The sequence below is a fragment of the Phodopus roborovskii genome, unplaced genomic scaffold (genome assembly GCF_943737965.1).
Source record: "Phodopus roborovskii unplaced genomic scaffold, PHOROB, whole genome shotgun sequence".
Lineage (NCBI taxonomy): Eukaryota > Metazoa > Chordata > Mammalia > Rodentia > Cricetidae > Phodopus > Phodopus roborovskii.
The window spans coordinates 22,724,900-22,745,266 of record NW_026126469.1 but is presented as its reverse complement, the minus strand read 5'-3'; the positions used below and the strand labels follow the sequence as shown (position 1 = coordinate 22,745,266).

Sequence of the window (20,367 nt, the reverse complement as noted above, 5' to 3'; positions counted from 1 at the left end):
AGGGATGCTTAATTTTTGCATACAGGGGAGAAACATGTTCATCTCTGTGATTAGAACAATCAGTAGTGTGAGTAGGAACCAGACACAATTTCAATTTAAAACAAAGAAAGAAACAAAAACAAAAACCCCAACTTCTGGGAGATCTGGCATTGGCCAAACTTCCTTTGGAAGACTCCAAAGTTAAAACCCTTGCAAAGGGAAGGGAAATGTAACAGAAATGCCAGTGTCTTTACATCCACAGGGATAGAGAATACAGTCCTCTCAGGACCTCTGCATTGTCGTGGACAGGATGACCGGGTAGATATACTTTGCTAAAACACAAACCTAATAAATGGGTCAAAAAAAATAAGGACCTTTAAAAAAATGACACAGTACATTATGGGAAAGAAGGTGCAGTCTTCTGCCATGTGCAATAAACACATGATGTCTCAAAAGTAGCAACCTTTGGTTTGGTAGTGGTTTTGTTTGTTTTTGTTTTCCTTCTTGTATTCAAGACATAGGAAGTAGTTGGTGGCAAAATGAATACTTTTTCTTTTTTTCTTTCAAAAGGCCATATCAGGCACAGTTAGGAAACGGATTTTTAAAAAAGAAATTAAAATGATGTTTCATCCAACAAGATGGCAGGGGGGAGGAATGGGCTCCATCCGGTCCATTTGACAATCTTCATCAGCACAGCACCCTGGTATAGTAACTGCAACAATGTCATCAGCGCAACAATGTCATCAGCGCACCGAGGCCACTGACCTACCAAACCCACATGCCACCATGTTTTTTTAAATTTTTGTTTTGTTTGTTTTTAAATAAAATAAAACCAATGTCTCTCTCCTGCACCTGGAAGGGAAGTAGGAGAGCAGAGATTGAGCAGGGGAGGTTCGCAGAATCTGCTGCAAGGCCTAAGTTAGGGCCTGGAGACCAGATGAGCAAAACTCTATCATTGGACAGCCTCCAGCTCCTGGGCTCCTGCTGCACTCCACCAAGTCCCTGCATGAACTAAGTGTGAAATGAACCAGTGGCTGTTACTCAGGAGGAGACAGACACACCCAGAACCAAAACAAAGGCAAGGCTACAGAGAAATGGGATTTCAAACCTGGTTTCCTCTCCCCACTCAAACTGTGGAGGGGCAAAGGTGCTGTTACATTGTAACTTCAAAGGGAAAGGGACCAAGGGGACACATGGATAGAAGAAATCAATTCAAACCAAAACAAAACCAAATACATGGAAGCGAAGGCACTCCAAACTATATAGATACACTATACATTGCTAGAGTTATTGTTACAATAATACAGGCCGGTACCTACTGTACAGAGTTAAAACTATATGGCTTTAAAAAGCTCGTCTACATTTTTGTCTGGTTATTAAACAGAATCACTGCCCTGAACAGTAACTTTTTGCTCATTAATAACAGTTCCTGGGTCCACATATTTACATACAAAACAATAAAACTTAAATTTAAAAACATTGAAAGAAAATATAATATACAAGCTTGAATTTGGTGAGGAGCTTTTAATTATTATTATTTACAAAAAGATATTCAGAGACCTGGATCTCACTTGTGTAAGAGTTCTGTGATCCTGCCATGATCCTTGAGAAAGAAAAATCATGCACCTCAGCCCTCACATATGCACACACGTGGGTGTGAACACTTAGACAGACAGACAGACAGACAGACAGACACACACACACACACACACACACACACACACACACACACACACGTACGTTCAAGAAAAACACCTGACTTTCCTCTACTCTTCTCTTCCCCCATCTGGGGGTGTGTGTGTGGGGGTATTTGCTAAAACAAGCACTGAATTTTATGGACTCTAGCAAGTACATCAAGTCCGGAGTAGTGTCTGTGTCTGGCTGGGCAGTTTAATCTGAAAGCAGGTTCCCCTCTTAGGCCACAGACCCACTTGTTCAGATTCTTTACAAATTCTTTCTGAAAATGGCCTTCCAAGTCACCCCTTCAAGGAACTACGCTGTCAAATACTTTGATTTCAGAATTCTTTCAAACTGTAATTATCTCTCGGAAGCACTTCACGGAAAGTAAAAGCCTATTTGTTTGATTTGGTTAGACTAAGCATGCTTCCTTCCTCGTGAACTTTGATAGAAGCAGAGGTTTGAGAAACCCCTCTGGTGGCCCAAAGTGCTTAGCCACACAGTGAGAAAAAGTCAGATGGCTCACCGCCGTCTTTCTAGTATCGATTCATTTCGGCAGGCAGCACAACTCTCTTGGAGAGTTACACACAGGGTCGAAGAGGCATGACAGGGTGCTAGGGCCTGTATAAGGGCTGCCAAGAGACCCCTCTTTCCAACCACCTGGAGGGCAAGAATCCAACATGACTGAAGGTGGTAATGACGGTAAAGGGGGCTACACACAACTAAGGGCTCTGCAGTCCTGGCATCGGCTAACCTTAGCAGATACGTGGGGAAGGAGGGAGAAAGAAGGAAAAGTGGCCATCACTCAAGAGATCTTTAAATGTAAAAGGTAACTGATTGTGCCTTAAAGATTCATAGGTCAAGTAATGGCCCATAAGCACCAAGGTTCATTTTAGAGTATATAAGGCCCACAGAGATACCAACCTTAAAAGGATCAACAAACTAGTTATGAATTCTGTTCCTCACTCAAACATAATCCTTCAATCCTCCTTGCTTACCAAGGAATATTGCTTTTTCTTCAAAAAACAAGAGACTGATTCTTACACCATTCATTGATAAACAAAGAAAACAAAACAAAACAAAACTCTTAATGGTTGGGGGAACATTCCTTTCATGATTCAGTCAGTCCATTTTGAGACTGTAGACAAAAAAGAAAAGGCAGTACTGAATATATGTATATATAACATATATATACACATTGATATAATCAGTTTTCCTATAAAGTCAGCAGGTACAGATGACTTTATCACTTTGATGTGTGGTTTTTAATATGCCTACCATTTAAAATCATAATGGCCTATCTGACACGCATCAATAAATAAACTTAAAAAGCATGATGTTAAAAAAGAAGAAATTAAATACAGAGTCTAGATTTGAATTTAAAATTAGAACTATGTGTAAGAATGTGGCAATTCATGCAAGCTTGATTTTCAATTAAAATAAAAATAAAGCAGTAGACTGTTACAGTTCACATTATTTTGCTACAATGTCTTCTCTCAAGTGTATTTTTCTAAGGGAAATAACTTTAGAAAAATCTGGACAAATTCATTCACAGTGGTGAGATCTGCCCCTGGCCTGCTGTCTTCCTGCCATTTGCCTTCTGATGCACCCAGAGTTGCTAGCTCGACATCATCTCCAGTCTCATCTTAGGGCACCAGCTCAAAACAGTATGAAGAGATGCAGCCAGCCTTTGGTCAGGTGAACCGAGATCCCCAGGGCATGCAGACGGCCGCCCCCCTGGCAACCTTCCTGAGCCAGCATCTGCAACACCCGCACTGGTCAAGAGCAAAACAAACCTTTAAATAATCAATCACAAATCTTCCCTTATAGCTTCAGACTTTAGTGACTTCCCTGGGCTACAAACAATACACATTTCTTCTCTCATTTTCCTTTTTTTTGTTTTTGTTTTTGTTTTTGGTCTGTCACACTTGCCATCAACATGTCAAAGGCAAGTCTTCAAATACCCGAGGACACGTATACATTTTACAAGTGACACTAAGTCCCTGTTGAGTACACCTGCTAAGCTCCCAACCAATTTCAAGCTGTGCACTGCATCAAAGTCTTACACCAGACTTTAAAAGGAAACAAATTCAGAAAATAAACCAGCACAGAACATGTTTTCTTCTGTTGTGGTGGGGCCACGAGGCAGGAGTCTGGTTTTTAAGGTATACAATAGCAGACGTCTGATTTAAAAAAAAGAAAAAAAAAAAAAAAAAAAAAAGATTGTCATGGGAGAGATTGTGTGTTCTAGTGCTCTGCTCCTCCCCCCTCCCCCCTTGGATCTCCTGAAAAGTGAGAATATAATGAAACTGGTTTGTATTTATAGATATTTTACAAGGTTAAATAAGAACAACAACAATAATAAAAAAGAACACTAAAATGAACAGGGTTTTTTGTTTTTGTTTTGTTTTTTTCCTCTTTAATTTTCTTTCCAAACGTGACCAGTGTTGCTGAGTGGCACTCAAGTAACTGCTGGTTTTTCCTGCGCAGCTGGCTACTTGGGGCTGTTCAGGTGGAGTTGGAAGCTGATGCAGAAGCGGCATTATTGGTCTGTCCACGGTCTCCAGCATTAGTATCTGCAAATCCAAAGTCCCGAGAGAGCATGAGCAATGTTATGACACGCAAAGAGCACAAGTACACTGCTTCACCCGCACACAGTGCTGTGGCCTTCCAAACGTTACACGCTGTGCTGGCTCAGACAGACAGCACCATGACTTCCTTTCTGTTTGGAGGTGAGTGGTGGTGCTTATGTGAGGAAGACTGGGGGACCAGAAGTCATTTCTGCCCAGGCTTTTGCTATAGCTGGGACTGCCAGTACTCAGGTTGAAGTCTAGTTCCCCCAAAATAAAAGAAGATGCTCAGCTGGGGAACTAACTAAAGACTGTGAGCCATGTTCCAACAGGCATCTGCTCAAGTTGTGAATGAGTGAAGCCACAGCAGACCCCAGGAACACACAGGAGCCTTACTACTTGAGGGTGTGCTCTTTAGTCTGTCAACTCCACAACCACTCTACGAAGGCTGTACGTCCAAACTCTTCCTTTTCCTGTCCTCCAGATAATCTGCCTTATATACTCACTGAGGGATAGTCAACACACGAATACTTTTGTTCAGTTCATTCATTTTTACCTCAAAGTATCCATAGTTTCTTTCAGTTCTACTTTCATGTAAATAGGTGACCTTAGAGTCACACTGCCAGAGCATGGGGACCTCTTTAACTCACTGGTATATGGCACATGGACCAGAACATACTCTCCAAAGCCAAGTAGTCAGCCTTTCCCAGCAATCAGAAATAGCTAGGGCCAAGGCTTCATTAATAACTTCCTTAAGCATGCCCTGCTAAAATGGACCGTTATTCTTCAGTCACCTGAATTTGGTGTGCCAATAACACAAGAATTCCTGTCCAGATGACAGATCCCCAGGCCTTTCTTCATCATGACGATGCAGGCACAGCTGTATTAAAAACGCACGCAGCGTTACTCCAGAGTTGTAGCATTCCTCACAAAACCATCCTTCTTGCAGCTTTTGCTGGTTCTGTACAAGTGCCAGCAAATGCACAATCATCACCAAACCACACACATCCCCCTTTTTCAGCAGAAGATGGCAGGAGGAACTGCTGTTCCATATTTAAGCCCAGGCCTTGAAAGGAACCCACTACATCCACATACAAACTAGCACTGTACCAGCCCTGGCCATGGTAGCCACTAGCTGTGTCAGCTGATGTCAGCCAAGGAGAGTGTACTAAATACCACACCCACACAAGCAACCTGCATATTTATGGTAACTTACTCTTTAGCAAAGTCCTATATAGCTACTAGTTTTCAGATGTCCTTTCACGAGCTATAGCCCATTAGTGCATGACTGATCCAAACTAGTCTTCCTTTCCTTGAGTAAAATCAAAGTCTGTTTACGTGATCACCATGAAATGCATATACCTTTTTTTTTTTTTTTTTTTTTTTTTTTACATAATCATGTAACTGGAAATGAGTTTACTGCTTGAATAATAAAATTTGTACATTCATTTCCAGTTACACGGTTAGAAAACAATCTGCTCTGGGAAGAGGAAGGACAGCACAAGACTATCCTAATATACTGTAACATCTTCCAAAATGACATCAGTGACTCATGCCTCCAGGTACCTATGCTCCTAATGTAGTCTGTTCCCATGCCAAACAGGACTGACCTGAATAACCATACTGCAAATATAATGGTATATGATTTCTAAGGCTAGGATAAACACATATGGATTCCACCTAACTTTTTCTACTGTATCATTTGGTGCAAGGAAAGCCAGAAAGTATGATGGAAAACACTCCAACAACAGCACCATGATGAAGTCCACACAAAGGGTGGTTAGACCTCCTGCCAATACATATTGTTAGCCACACAAATGATCCAGCCTAGAAGTAGATCTTCTAACCCCAGGAAGCCACCAGAAAACTGCATCCCTAGACAACACCCCCTCCTTTATTAAAAACAGATATTTTTTCTCATACAGTGACCTGATTATGGTTATCCCTCCCTTTACTAATCCCAGTTACTCCCCATCCGAATTCACTCACTTGGTTTCTCATTAGAAAACAAACAGGCTTCTAAGGGATAATAAAATAACAATAAATATAAAATATAGTAAGATAAAACAAAAATTAACACATCAGAATAGGACAAAACACACAAGAAGGAAAAGAGCTCAAGAAAAGGCACGAAAACCAGATATAGACAAACAGACCCACTCATTTGCATACTCAGGAACCCCACAGAAACCCTGAACTGGAAATCTAATACATATGCACAGCTTAACCACACCATTCAGACCCCCGCCTAGGTAGGTAACTTCTGTGTTCTAGAAAATGTCTGCCCTGTTATAAACCCTATTGCTAAAAATTAGGATGGCAACTTAGAGCAGTAAGCAACAAATCACATCAATGTCGAAGAACTTAAAATGCCACAAAGGATTGTACTTGGAGGCCTAGGAAATCATCATTGATTGCTCTTCTATGAAACGCAAGTGTTTCTAACTGTATAGGGCTGTCTTAACTAGGTAAGATAAAGATGACACCAGATAAACAACTGTTTCTTCCTCAATTGTTTTCTGAGAAAGGTATATAGTTCCCGTGATTTTGTGCTACGTTCCACTAAAAAAGTTACTGTAAGAATTAACTACTTTTATGATTGTTTCTTTTCATGTGTGTTCACATGTTTGTGGGGGTGGGTATGTGCCCGAGTGCATATGTGACTCTAGGGTTTTGAAGCTGATGTTGGGAATCTTCCTTGATTGCTCTTTACCTTATTCTTAATCAAACCAGAGCTCACCTTGTTCAAGTCTCCTAGCCAGCTTGCTCTGGGGATCTATCTCCACCTTCTAGGGATTGCAGGTTGGAAGCCACACCCACAAAGTGTTCACATGGGTTCTTGCTTGCTTGAACAGTAACTACTTAACTGCTGAGCTATCTCCCCAGCCTCAAATCATTTTACATTTGTTTGGTAGTATTTTTGAGACAGTACTTCATCCTCAGGCCAAGTCATATAGGCTGCTCTTGATCTCTCAGTGGTACTCCTGCCTTAGCTCCCCTAATGCTTTATTCCAAGTCTGTGCAGCCACATGAGCTTCTAAGTTTTTGTACACAGAAGTCCATATCTGGTAAACAGACATTTTTTTTTTTTTTTAAAAAAGGATAGTAGGATGGGGATGTGTGTATGTTTGTGTGCACACACTTGTAAGAATGCATGCTGCTCCTGGCCCCAGATTCTCAGAAATGTAGAAGTTATTAGATTCAGGAGTCATGGACAATTAACTGTATCAATTCTGAAGAAACTAACTCATCCTAGCTTTTCAGGCCACAAACCAGAAGTCATCATCTTGACTTCTCCTTTGTCTTCACTCACTAATATTAGCAATTCCTATCCATTTGGGGACCAGATATGATTACCAAGTGTGAGAACTGGGAGATAGTGAGGGTCACACTTTACACTGTTGAGAAGGATCTTGAAGGCAGAATCCGTGCACCAGGTTGAAGAGAGGACAGAGAATAAACATAAGAGCTGAAATTAATGGTTCTGCCACCACGAAGCCAGTATTCCCAAAATGTGGGTCTATAGCAGAACAACTCTAACCCACAGAAATGCTTACTCTATGGCCTAGTGGTAATGACCAATATGTCGAAAGTTAAATTAAATATTAATATAATTTAGTGCCTTATTTGTCCTAAACACTTTTCAAGTTCTCAAAAAACTAGTTATTAAAATTTTAATATTTCTACAACTGGCATATTTGTAAAAAATATTTTGGATAATCAAGCTAACCTTGGGTAAATGTATATATTTTTGAGAACTCAAATGCATTTCATTCCCTATTTCCTTTATTATGCTCTAACAATTCAAGTCTAAAGCCAGTGTGTTTGTACTTAACTGGTTTAATGGTTAGAAATCTCATGATATGTTAGGTCCTATAAAACAAAATCTTCGCATGCAAAAATATATTATTTAGACTACACAGATAATTTAGTCAAGCTATCTTGAGTGGAAAGAGTGCTAATGTAGAACGAAGTCATGTTATAACCTTTAGGGACAAACAAAACTAGTCTTCACCAGAATCAAAGTGTTCCCAACTCACACTGAGATGGAAATTGTAATCCACACCAGTGAGACCAAGCACCAGCCACAGTCAGGGTTTGGTGCCGATTTATAACACCTATGTTGACAGTTAATAGAGCAACACATCTTCACCTCTGCCAGGGTTGTTTCCAGAAAGATGTGACACAGATACCAAGGAAGCTGTCAGCCATTGAGAAGACAACGAAACACAGGTGCTTGTGATTTAGCCCACCCAGCAGGGTCCACGGTTAGCCTGTCAGTAAGACTACTCATACTGATGTTCAGAGGAAAGGCGTATTCTAAAAGTAAGAGGCTTCACTGTTCATGGTAGAGAAGCAAAACACATGGGGTTATGGGTAATATTTTCATTTTTTAAGTTCGAAGTGATAATTTAGGAATAATGAAGAAAAATAAAAAGCAGGTAACTTCAGGCAAGAAAGTGAAATCTGGAGAACACTTGAGGAACACACAGAAGGATCAAGATTTTAAATTACTTTAGGAGGAGGTGGAAATCCCTAGGTACCATTTGACTTAATAGGACAGGCCATGCTTAGGGGTTCAGTTGTAAATCCAACAAGCATCCTTTGGGACAGGATCTCTCCCTGGCCTGGAGCTCACTAACTGGGCTAGAATAAATAACCAGCAAGTCCTGGGGCCCCTCCCACCTCTGCCTTCTTGGCGTTACATCAGGAGCACGCATCACCACACCTGCATTTTTAAGGGTTCTGGGGACTAAACTAGGGTCTTATGCTTGCAAGGCAAGCACTTTACAGACTGAGCCAGGGTCTCACACAGCTCAAGCAGGCCTGAATCTCCTGGTCCCCCTACTTCTACCTCCCCAGTGCTGGCAACAAAAGGCTGTATCACCATGCCCAGCAGGTTGCATCTTAGCTACTTATTTATAGTCAAGTTTGTGAAGTAAACTTAGCTCTAAACAGAGTACATACAAACTTAACAGTGCAAGTTTGTTAAACTGCAATTGTTTACAACAGAAATCTATGTATCTAGGAGAGCTACACACATTTGGTTGCCAAACTAATAACATGTAAAAGTATGTGTACAGTGAACACCCCACCCCCACCCCACATACACACACAACCCTACTCTCCCGGGAAATAAAAAAGCACTTTCACTGAAATGAGGAGTATAAATTGGGGCAGGGTTTGTGGAAGGCAATTTGACAGTATGTATTAAAAACTATCAAATTCTCCATTCCTTTAACATTACTCACAAAACTATTTTAAGAGAATAAACAGGGCTTTATACAAAGATAAGTTTCAAAGCACTTTTCAAAGCACTTTTCAGAAGAGCAAAACAACAAAAAGCCAAACAATCCTTAGATACTACTCTAATCTTCAAAACTAAGGGGTAAATTAAGTGGATTACACAAAGCCTCCAAAAGGCACTTGATATTTAGTAAGACAGGGTGTGTCTACAGCAGTCTACATCACTCTCAAAATAGCATGAGCCCATTTAAAGGAAAAGCACATCTCTCTGGTTACGCATACAGACCATGACACAAGACAACATTATATGTGCTTACCTCTGGAAGCAAGAGCACAGAGCACATTACATCCCAAATTAACTATGTATCTTTAGTGGAGGGGAGAAAAAGTGATGCGATTTTCTAAAATTCTACATACATTTGAATTAAGATAGAGAAAAACAGGGAAGACAGGATTAGGGAGGGAAATACAGAGAGGGCATCCAGGGGCACATGCTACAGCAAGCACTAAAACACAACACACCGAGAAACTGGCACAAAGACAGTCTGGAGGAGAGGAGATGTAGCAACGGCTGTGAACAGAATTCATACAAAAACAACTGTAAAACAGACAATAAGAGGAACTGTTTTGGGGCATTCTTACCCAACTAGAAAGAAATGACTACTGACATACAAGATAAGAGGAATTTTGGAGTGAAAATGGGAGGAGACCATGCAGTGTGTCTCAAACTTACCTATACTCTAGCAAAATATATTGCAAAATGTTCCGAAAATAAGCCTGAGAAAAGAACTTTCAAAGGAGCTGATAACAAAGAAGAAACTATTTAAAACCATCTTGTAACTTTGAGGAAGTAACTGCAAATACTCTTACTATACAGAAAAGGGGAAAAGAATCAAAGAAAAGGGTTTCTCTGATAGGTTCATTATTTTAGAGGACACACATGCTCAAAAAACTGAAAAGACAATATAACTCAAAGGGGACAGGCCAGAATTAGTTTACATCGGGAAACAGCAAGTACTTTCAAAGCAAGATCTAGAAGTTCAGCCCCATGACCAGGTAAAATGTCAGAAAGGTTTTCAACCAGGAAGGAAAACAGGAATCCTAACAAACAAAATGCAGACTGAAGAAAGGGCAAGATACATACTTTAAATGTCTTCTAAGTCAGAATCCACAGTATAAGAAACAATTCTAAAATGGATCCCAGAATCATTTAATAAATATTGAAGACACTACCAACTTCACTGACTCCAACTCCAAACAAAACAAATCAGAACAAGTTTAATTTCCATCTTTGATAGGACTACTTTTTTTTTTTTTAATGGAAAAGGGCTAAGAATTTTTTTGATAACAATTTCCAGAGGGTCTTTGTTGACGTTCTGAGAGTCATATGTAAATGGCTATTATATAAAGTTAGTTTAAAGCTAAGCAAACAAGACCAGTTATCAATCACTCAGGTGATTAATCTCCTATAATACCTGCCTTGTTTCTCATAACAATCTCCAATAGACCCTGGCTTGTCCCCTTTGATGTATTTTGTTTGTTTAGATAGACACACAAAAAATTGGCATATTTATGAAACATGCAAGTGATATACAAATTATAGAAAAGTAAATGCCTTGATATTTTAGAACGTGCCTATCATACAATCTAATATCTTCATCAGGACTGAGAGTTTGGTTGGCTGAGCACAATTTTACTGGAACAACCATGAAATACATCATCTCTGCTTGCTAAACAATGAAACAGTAAGCTGTTCATTGAAATCAGGACTGTGAAGTCAAAATCATCTGTATTCATTACACATCCTCAATGGAGAGAGAAAAGCTGCTCCACTTAACATATCCTACTGCCCCTCACATTCGGTCAAATGATGCTTGAAGGAGTTTGTATGTCATCGATGGTCCCAAACACAGTGCCTGAGATGATTTCCCACATGACTCTTAGGTCATTTAGAGACATGCTCAACTGTAATGATCCAAGGTACTGAAGTATTCAAAGATAAAAATGACACCAGACCAATAAAACTAAAATAGAAACACAAAACTAAAATGTTTTACATATCCCTTCTTCAGTTTAACATCACCCAAATGATTTTTTAAAGATTTACAAGTGCCCTCACAATAGTCCCAAAAATGTCCAATCTCCATAGCAGTAGCTTTTAAAAATAACCATGAGAATAGATTCCATAATGTATTAAAAAATTTCTGCTGTTTGCCATACAGAACACTGGTTGTCTTGTTTATCATACATATCAAAATCTGTTACTATATATAACCTTTGTTGTTATTTATATATGTTGATTCCTGTCTCTGTATGTAGGGGCCTTCTTCTTTTACTAGATACACCAGGAAGCAGAAGCCCTAAACCGGGATTAGTGGTTTTAAGTTTGAGCTCTGATGGTTATATACTGTAATATTTCCAATGCATTTCTAATCTGTGTCTACAGTGGCTATCTGAACACTGAACACAACAGAAGGAAAAAGTAATCAAAACAGACTACTGTCATTTAATGTAATAGACACATTATCTCAAGCCATTTTCAAGAAGGGTGAGAAATTGTGACTACAAAATTTATTGGTCCAGGTTTGTGGAGAGGCCACACAACAAGAATTAATTATATATCCCCATAATGCACCAATAGGATTTCAGGACTCTATCTAGATAGGTCAAGATTAATTTTCTTTGTTCTTCCAGAAGCAGCAACAGAAAGAATTCATTGAGGTCCAGGCATCTGGACACCACTTAATAATTATGGCCATTAGTCCAAAGCTTATTTCATGATAGCCAGTATAATCGTGGTTAATGACATCTTTTGTCAATTTGTCTTGCTTTTCTGCTTCTATCCCACTTTTTTAGGACTAAGCTTTCCTCATAGGCCAAGAAGGAAGGCAGAAAACTCCAATCTTTACAAGCTACTAACATGGCCACTTGGAGGCAGTTCCCAGGAGTCCTTGTAGCCTGACAGCTTTGCTATGGACCACACACCTACACTGTGCAGAGTCAGGTGGCAGTTTCAGGATTATGTCCAAGTTCTGAATTCATTTTGTACCTAAATTTTTCTCAGATGACTGGTAGGCTTATCCCTGGGCTGCTGAAGGCAGGTGTCTGCTGCTTGGTGACATGGTTTCCTATGGTTTCATTATAAACTAAAAGTGACTCAGCCTCAAAATTGCTAATTATTTTTGATACTGAGTTGTTTCTATTACAGCGAGTTAAATCAAAAAGTCCAACTACTGTAATAACTTAGAGGTTTGTATTCTAATTCATTAAACCCCAGACATGCTAGGGTTTATTTAGGTGGTATCATTTAGGTTGGATGACTTAGAAAATTTAATATTTGAACTAATTGTTTGTTCAGATATTCAAGCCTAGAGCTTTGTAGCTTAAATGTTTATTTCTTTGAAGCATGAAGCAGACATAGAAAGTGTCTGAGGAAAGCTTTGTGTATGCCTAAAGGCATTCTTTCACTTTGTGTGGAGATTGGTGCCCACTTATCCAAGAGGAGATAGACTTTGCCTTCCATGTATGTGGATGCTGTATTGCTTTGTTATGAGACAAGGTCTTGCTTTTAAGTGCTGATGGCCCGGTACTCACTCATGCAGCTTATCCTGGCCTTGAACTCATGTCAATCTTCCTGCTTCAGCCTGCCAACTGCTAGAACTACCAGTGTGTGCCACAACATCCAGCACTTTTTACACATTACTGGACTTGTCCTACTTTGCAGAAACAATAATAGAATTAGTAATGGCATTTTCCTTTCATGGAGGGCCAACTGAGAGGCTAAGGGCTATGCACACGATTGTGTATGTCTCTTACTTCTCACAACTACGTAATAAAGTCCTACCCTTGTTGTTTTATAGATATGGAGACTGAAGCAAGAAAAACAGAGGACATATGTTTAAGGCTATAAAAGAATGTCATTCCCACTGCTAAACACACACATATAACTAGAGGCAGCTATTAAGGCCATATAGTTAATCAGTATTGAGGCATCCTTATTTGGCCTTCATTTGGTCCTGCATAAAATCCTATCCTGGGCTGGAGAGATGGCTCAGCCATTAAAGGATAGGCTCACAACTAAAAATATAAGAAAATTCTATCTTTGGAGTGTTAAAGAAAGTACCCACATGAAACACACACAGTTTAAAAAACGATGAACTCTTCATTGCTGTCATTCCCACCAGTATCAAGTCGGAGGACTGCAAGGAGAAGCTGCAGGGCCAGAAACACTCCTCCTAAGCCATAGGCTTCATGTCCAACCAACAATGGCAATTCTTAACCAATGGTAATGTTGATTTCACCATTAGAGAGCTCAGAGCAATACATGCAGTCCTCTCTGACTTTAATTACTGCCTCCTCCGTTAACTTCCTCAAGTCCCGATTTACTCCAACTTGGGCATAAGCTCTCAGGGTCAAAGTTCAATGCCAGTTCTAAAACTGATTTATAATAGTGCAATCAATATATTTTGCAAATTATTATAACCTGTACCAAAGCAGTATGACCAGGTTACAACTGGCTTCTTTCCAAGAATACAATAAGTTCCAGAACCTGAGTTATAAACATCCTTAATTGTTTCAGTATTTCACATTAAGAAAATTATTTTAGAAGCAAGAGAGATGGCTCAGAGGTTAAGGGTACTTATTCTTGCAGAGGACTTGGGTTCTATCCCCAGCACTCACACAGCAACTCACAACCATCCATAACTCCAGTTGCAGAGGATCAACATCTTCTTCTGGCCTTTGGATACCAGACATACACATGGTGCATAGACATACATGCAAGCAAAAGACTCATAGAAAATAAATCTTTAAGAAGTTATTTAAAAATTTCTACTCTCTATTAAATAGTTTTCATTTATTTGTGTGTGTGCGTGTGTGTGTTCACATCTATGCCACGGTGTTAGTGTCACAGCCCATAGGAGGCAGCTCTTTCCTTCTAGCACATGGCCTCCTAGGATTGTACTGATGTCATCAGGCTTGGTACTTTTACCTGCTGAACTATCTTTCTAGCACACAATTCTAAAGTAGGGCTGCACAAACTGTGACATGAAGTTGTCATTTATAAAGGTGTTTAGTCATATCATAGCTATCCTGGGACTACCTGCAGCCTTCAGGGTATAGATTAGACATACCTGGTCTAAAGCAGCTCCAATCCATCTCCTGGACACTAGCTCTGTGAGTAAATATGTCAGTATAGCACTCAGGTCTACTTCATCCTGTCAGTGACCAATCTGATGCATATGGTCAGTGATGCAGTAAATTTATTAGTAGTTCATTTAACCACTGCCTTTATTCTAAACAATCAGGCAACCAGCATGGGGGGGGGGGCGATCATGTATCTTGTTTGTATATTTGAGAAAGGCCAGATACTTGCAATGTAGATCAGCTGGCCTCAAATCTCAGACATATGTCTGCCTCTGCCTTAGGAATGCTGAGATTATAGATTACATTACCGTGACATAAAGCAATTTCTAATTACTCAAGGAGAGCAAGCAGACCCAGTGATCAACATATTCATAAAACTAACGAAGTTCAAAGGGCTCTCTCCAAGTTTCACCACAGAAAATGGACTTTTCCTGGAAGGTGGGACAGAGTGGAATGTTTAATCTTTAAAGATTTAAACTGGACAAAAACAGAAGTCTTTCAGAAAAGAAAAGATGGTTTGATCTTTCCTCTGAGTGCCAGTATCTAACCACTGAGGAAAGACTTTTATCACGGAAAAAGACAAAGAGAAACATCTGATCTCCTGAAGGATAAATGTACTCAGGCCAAAAATGTTTCCATTCTGTGAAGGTGATAATGTGGCAAAAGGCCATCTCCTGCCACTTGTTGCATTTCTGAGAAGGAAGTATTAACTGTACCACTTATTAAAGTTTCCCGAGTTCCAAGGATAGCTGGTTCAGGAACCAGAAACACATTCTATGGTCTAGCTATAGCCTGGGGATCTTTATGAGGTTTTATATTTGTCTTGTTTTCTGTGGGTGGGGGGTGGAGAGGGAGTGAGAAGGATGACACTAATCACATTCCGATGGGAAATTAAATGTATCTTTATTGCAATTTTAGCCCTGTGAATGATTAAGATTACATCAACTTATATCCATACTTAGGGTGTTGATGTAGTTTATATGCCAAAGTTAAAACTAAAGTGAAGTATTCTCCACAACATTCCATTTATAAAGGCTATTTTTCCCCTTTAAACATCTTATACTAAGAGATCAGGATGTACCTTATATGTAAAATGCATACATTATGTGCTAACAATATTTGTGGGTTGCTTTTTTGTATGTTTTAGGTGGAAAGCAGCATTTTATTCTCTTTCGCTCATTTGACTATGATTTGTTTTAGATAAGGTGAATTACATGTTCCTACTTACCACAGAAAATGGAGATAATCACGTCTGTTTTAAAAACCAGCATGTTAGAAAAAACAAAGCAGAAAGGTCTATGTACTCACCTGAGGCTGCTGTGGTGTTCGTAGAGGTGGAAGCAGCTGCTTGAATCCGAGCGTGGGGAGGAATAAGGATGGTGGCCAGAGGTGGATTACTTGACAGTTCTAGAGGAACAGAAACAAAGGTTAGCGTGTAATCTCACCCTCTACAAGAACTCCTGTGTAGGAAAAAGTAGACACTATAGTAAAACAGTTTATAACTGCACCAGTGAGGTAGTCATCAAGTAAGAGAGGAAGAGCAGTCATGTGACACAAAACTGATGTTTAAGAACCAAATTTTTCTTGACCAAAGGTAGTGGTGAAAAGTTGGGAGAGTAAGCACATTTGTAACTCCCACCAATCACCCCATCACTCAGCAGCATGTGACTGTGGGTGCTCGAGAGATGAACTCAAGAGCAACAGCAAACCTTCTTTTGAAACATCAACTTCTATGATGTCTTAGGTTGTGTTTAAGATGGACTGAAGCCAATGATATCACCGCTATATGTGGTAAGCAATGGTGTTGAGCTTGCACATGTAACTGGTGTTAGCTTCAAGTGTGAATGTCCTTCCCAGTTTGCTAGGAAGAACCCTGTGATGTTGGTACTCTAGCATGTAATCTGTGAACACTCTTCTCATTCTCCCAGGTGTTGTGGTTTGGAATGTTAAGTATGTGCTCACGCTACCTCTGAACTATAGCATGCATCTTGACAATTTAAATATATGGCATTAACTGAAAAGCTGAGGAATAAAGGAAACCCCAAACCCATTAAGTAGTCTGAGGTTTCCTTTTAATTCCCCGTAAACCTCTTTCTTCAAGCTGCTGGAAAGAGAAGTGTTTTGATGCAACAGTGTAAAAGGGATTGAGAGTCAAAACCTTTTTGTAGACAGTGACTTATTTATGGATTGGCAACTAAATATTTTAAGTAAGACTATATTCTAGCTAAGAAAAGCAACAAACTGACACCAGAATTTGTGAAAAATTAATGGGGGAAAAAAAGCTTCAAAGACAGAAAGAAGACTCACTGTTTCCTCAATGGGAATGTTTTTCCAGCTCAGCAAACAGAAGTCTTTCTTTGGGAAGCTGTGTCCTAATTAGGATGTAAGAGTTGTGTGTAGCTCCCAATAAGGGACGGGAAGATACTACACTCCTCCCTTAAAGCCAGGCAGTTTAACAGTATTCTAACTGGGCCAGCAATGGAATCTGGTATGGTTGATTAATACTGCATTAAGATTAGTGCAGTAAAAGGTAGTTGTTCTTCATTAACCTAAATGAAATTTAAACTTGCTAACCCAAGTAAAATCTCCTAAAATAGAAAGTCAAAAACAAACAAAAATCCACCCATCCATGTACCCATCTATCTAGTAATATTGGACATAAACAGTATGCTAGGTCTCAGGGTAGAGAGATTTAAGAGGTAACGGTCTTTGTTGGGTCAACAGAAAATAGAAATGGTCAGCTAGGTGATGGTGGCACACTCCTTTAGTTTCAGCACTCAGGAGGCAGAGGCAGGTGGATCTCTGTGAGTTCAAGGCCAGCCTGGTCTACAGAGTGAGTTCCAGGACAGCCAGGACTACACAGAGAAATCCTGTCTCAGAAACAAAACAAAAAGAAAGAAGAAATGGTCAAATGAACAAAGAGGTAGTTCAGAAAGGATAACAGCACTTTCAAATTAAAGTTCCCAACATGAACCCAAAAAAGGGGAAAAGATAGCTAAGGAACATTGTATGAAGTATGCTGGCAAAGCTACTGTGAAGGCAAACCTTAAATCACACTGGGCTGGAGGTATCTCTCGTTGCTCTTCTCACAGCCCATGCTGCGCATTTCCCCTTCATCTACTTGCTCTTTTCATGTGCACACTCAGTTTACCCAGACTAAGAAGTCACTTGTATTGCTACCAGAACCTTGGTATTTATCCACAATTCCTTTACCTAGCAGTAGCTATATGGATGCTCTCTACAACATAATCAGGTAGAGGATTATGCCCCATTCTTTAGCCTCTTGAATTAACAGTTCTATTCTGATCATCCATTAATTACTAATTACTCTGCATTTAAAGCTCACTTACACAACTGCATATACATATGCATATATGTATACACACACACAGAGACTGAGAGATGGATGAACAGACAGATTTTTTTTCTCTCTCTCACTCACAAGTGAATCTTTATATATTTAGTCTGGTAAGAAATGAGTCCCAGGATATATTTACAGAGTATATGTGAATAGATTCATAAGCCCATGCATAACTTTCTCTGATAGTCAAAGAACCACAAAATACTGCTACCGATGACTCATCTATCCATATTATATCCAAATATACATGTGTAATGGTTAGTTTTAACTGTCAATTTGATATGATCTAGAGTTCCTTGGGAAGAGATTCTTGATAAGAGATAGTCTAGCTCAGGTAGAACTGTGGACACTGTAAAGAATTTACGTAATTGATTTGAGAAGACCCAGTCTAAAAGAACGTAGCAGCATTCCCTGGGTCTGGGTACCAGACTGTATCAGTGTTGAACTGTGCTAAACAGTTGCATTTACTCTCTCTGCTCCAGGATGTGGATATGACTAGCTGCCTCAAGCTCCTGATGCCATGACCTCCCTTGAGTGAGGACCTATCTGGAGTTGTAAGTCAAAAAACAAAACAAAACAATAAACAAAAAACAAAACAAAACAAAAAATAAAAAAAACCCCTTTTCCCTAACATTGCCTTTGCCAGGTATTTTATTACAGCAAATGGAAAGGAAACTAGGACATGTATTCTTCAGATCCTGAAAAACATATCCATAGTCAGATCATGTAGAATCATGTTTATATTTGATATATGGGCAAGTAAAACAGTTTTCAATATCAAAATATTCATTTAAAACATGTATCAGATATGTGTATGGTTAAAGGTTGAACTATATTAGTCTTCTTGAAATTCAGAGTTCGTTTTTAAAAGAGACAAACCACAGGTAAGCATTATCACAAACTGTAGGACTTATGTGTGTATATACTTGTGTTTGTAGGTGTGCATGCAGGTACCTATAAACAGGGTGGCATTCCACCTTGGGATTACAAATGTGCACCACTAGCCTTGACTTTTTTATGTGGGTTCTGGAGATCAAACTCAGTCCTCATTTGTAATAATCAAGCACTTTACCAGCGAGCTATATTCTCAGCCCAAGTTTGGCAGTTGATTTTACTAGTTGATGATATAATAAAAGGGACCTACTCATGAAAGTCCTTCAGTATTTTCAAGGCCATATTTTAAAGTACAAAGCAATTTATTTCATGTTTATGGTTGCAATTTTACAAGAGAACAGATGTAAGGAGTGGAGGAAGCCCAGAGCAAATGTGTTGTTGACATAAGCTGGCCATGTCAAGGATTTCAGAGCCTCAGACCCATGGACAAATGGCAAAAATCCACACCCCACCCTACCTCAGGATGAGGCTCACAAGAAAAGTGGCAAAGTGTTTCCTTCTAGTCTATGTGTGGAACTTTATAGTATGTGCACACAATGTCCATCAGTGTTTTCTCCCCCTGTTCTGCTACAGAGACTGCTTTACCAGGCTAAACCTGTTTGCTTTACCCATCTGTGTGTCATGAAACCTGCCTCCTTACTATATCTGTATGTACTAACCCTACCTCCTTTTTCAGCTGTGTGCTACTTCTCTGTTTACCTCTATATAATAAACATGCTGAGCTTTCAGGGTGCTGAGCTAAGAGCCCAGACCACCTGACCCCAGATTCACTCCATGTGTCCATCTATCTGTCTGTCTTCTCTTCATTCCCTCAACACCCTGGCTAGGTCCAGGTCCCTGAGCATGAAGGACACAGCAAATAGGTAATAGCATTTACTGAATTTTGACTCATTACAGAGTGCTACAGTTAAGATGCCATTTCATATCACCTAGGAAAACAAAAACACACCACACCCGTGGGGGCCCCTCTACCCTACAGGAATGGAAGTAAGGTCTTCAGCTGTGGAGACAGTGTGCTAGTTTCTCTAAACGGAATCATCATGTGACCGAGTAGTACCCCAAGCAGTCAAGTAGGTATTTATGTATAAACTGTCATGGCAGTACCCAGGAGTCCACCACAGATGAACACCTAAGTAAAACACTGTATATAGTCACACAATGGAATACTGTTCATACACAAGAAGGAACAAAGGACTAATACATGCTCAATGAATGAAAATAGGTTAAGTGAAAGAAATTAGATACTAAGGATCACATATTATGAGGTTCCATTTATATGAACTACCCCACATGGGTAAATTCATGGAGACAAAAAGCAAACTGACTACTCTAGGGGCTGAGAGATGAAAGAGGAATTTGTGCTTAATGGGGACATGATTTTTTTGAGGAGCAAAGAAAACATTTTGGAAGTTAATAAAGGTGTATGTTAAATACTCAGCATGAGGAATATACAAACAACACTATGTTGTATGCGTTTTAAATTATTTCTATTTA

At 39.5% G+C, this 20,367-nt stretch overlaps 1 protein-coding gene across 3 annotated transcripts in view; it reads right to left on the bottom strand.

Moving 5' to 3' along the window:
* Positions 1-3,969: 3,969 nt before the first annotated feature.
* Positions 3,970-20,367, bottom strand: part of Gsk3b (glycogen synthase kinase 3 beta) — a 126,259-nt gene continuing 109,861 nt past the window's right edge. For all 3 annotated transcript variants that reach the window (XM_051191463.1, XM_051191464.1, XM_051191465.1), the window contains 2 exons: positions 15,927-16,025; positions 3,970-4,232 (listed from right to left, as the gene is read on the bottom strand). In XM_051191463.1, the coding sequence (XP_051047420.1) occupies positions 4,165-4,232; positions 15,927-16,025 (167 nt within the window). In that variant the 3' untranslated portion in view covers positions 3,970-4,164. The remainder of the gene's footprint in view (positions 4,233-15,926; positions 16,026-20,367) is intronic.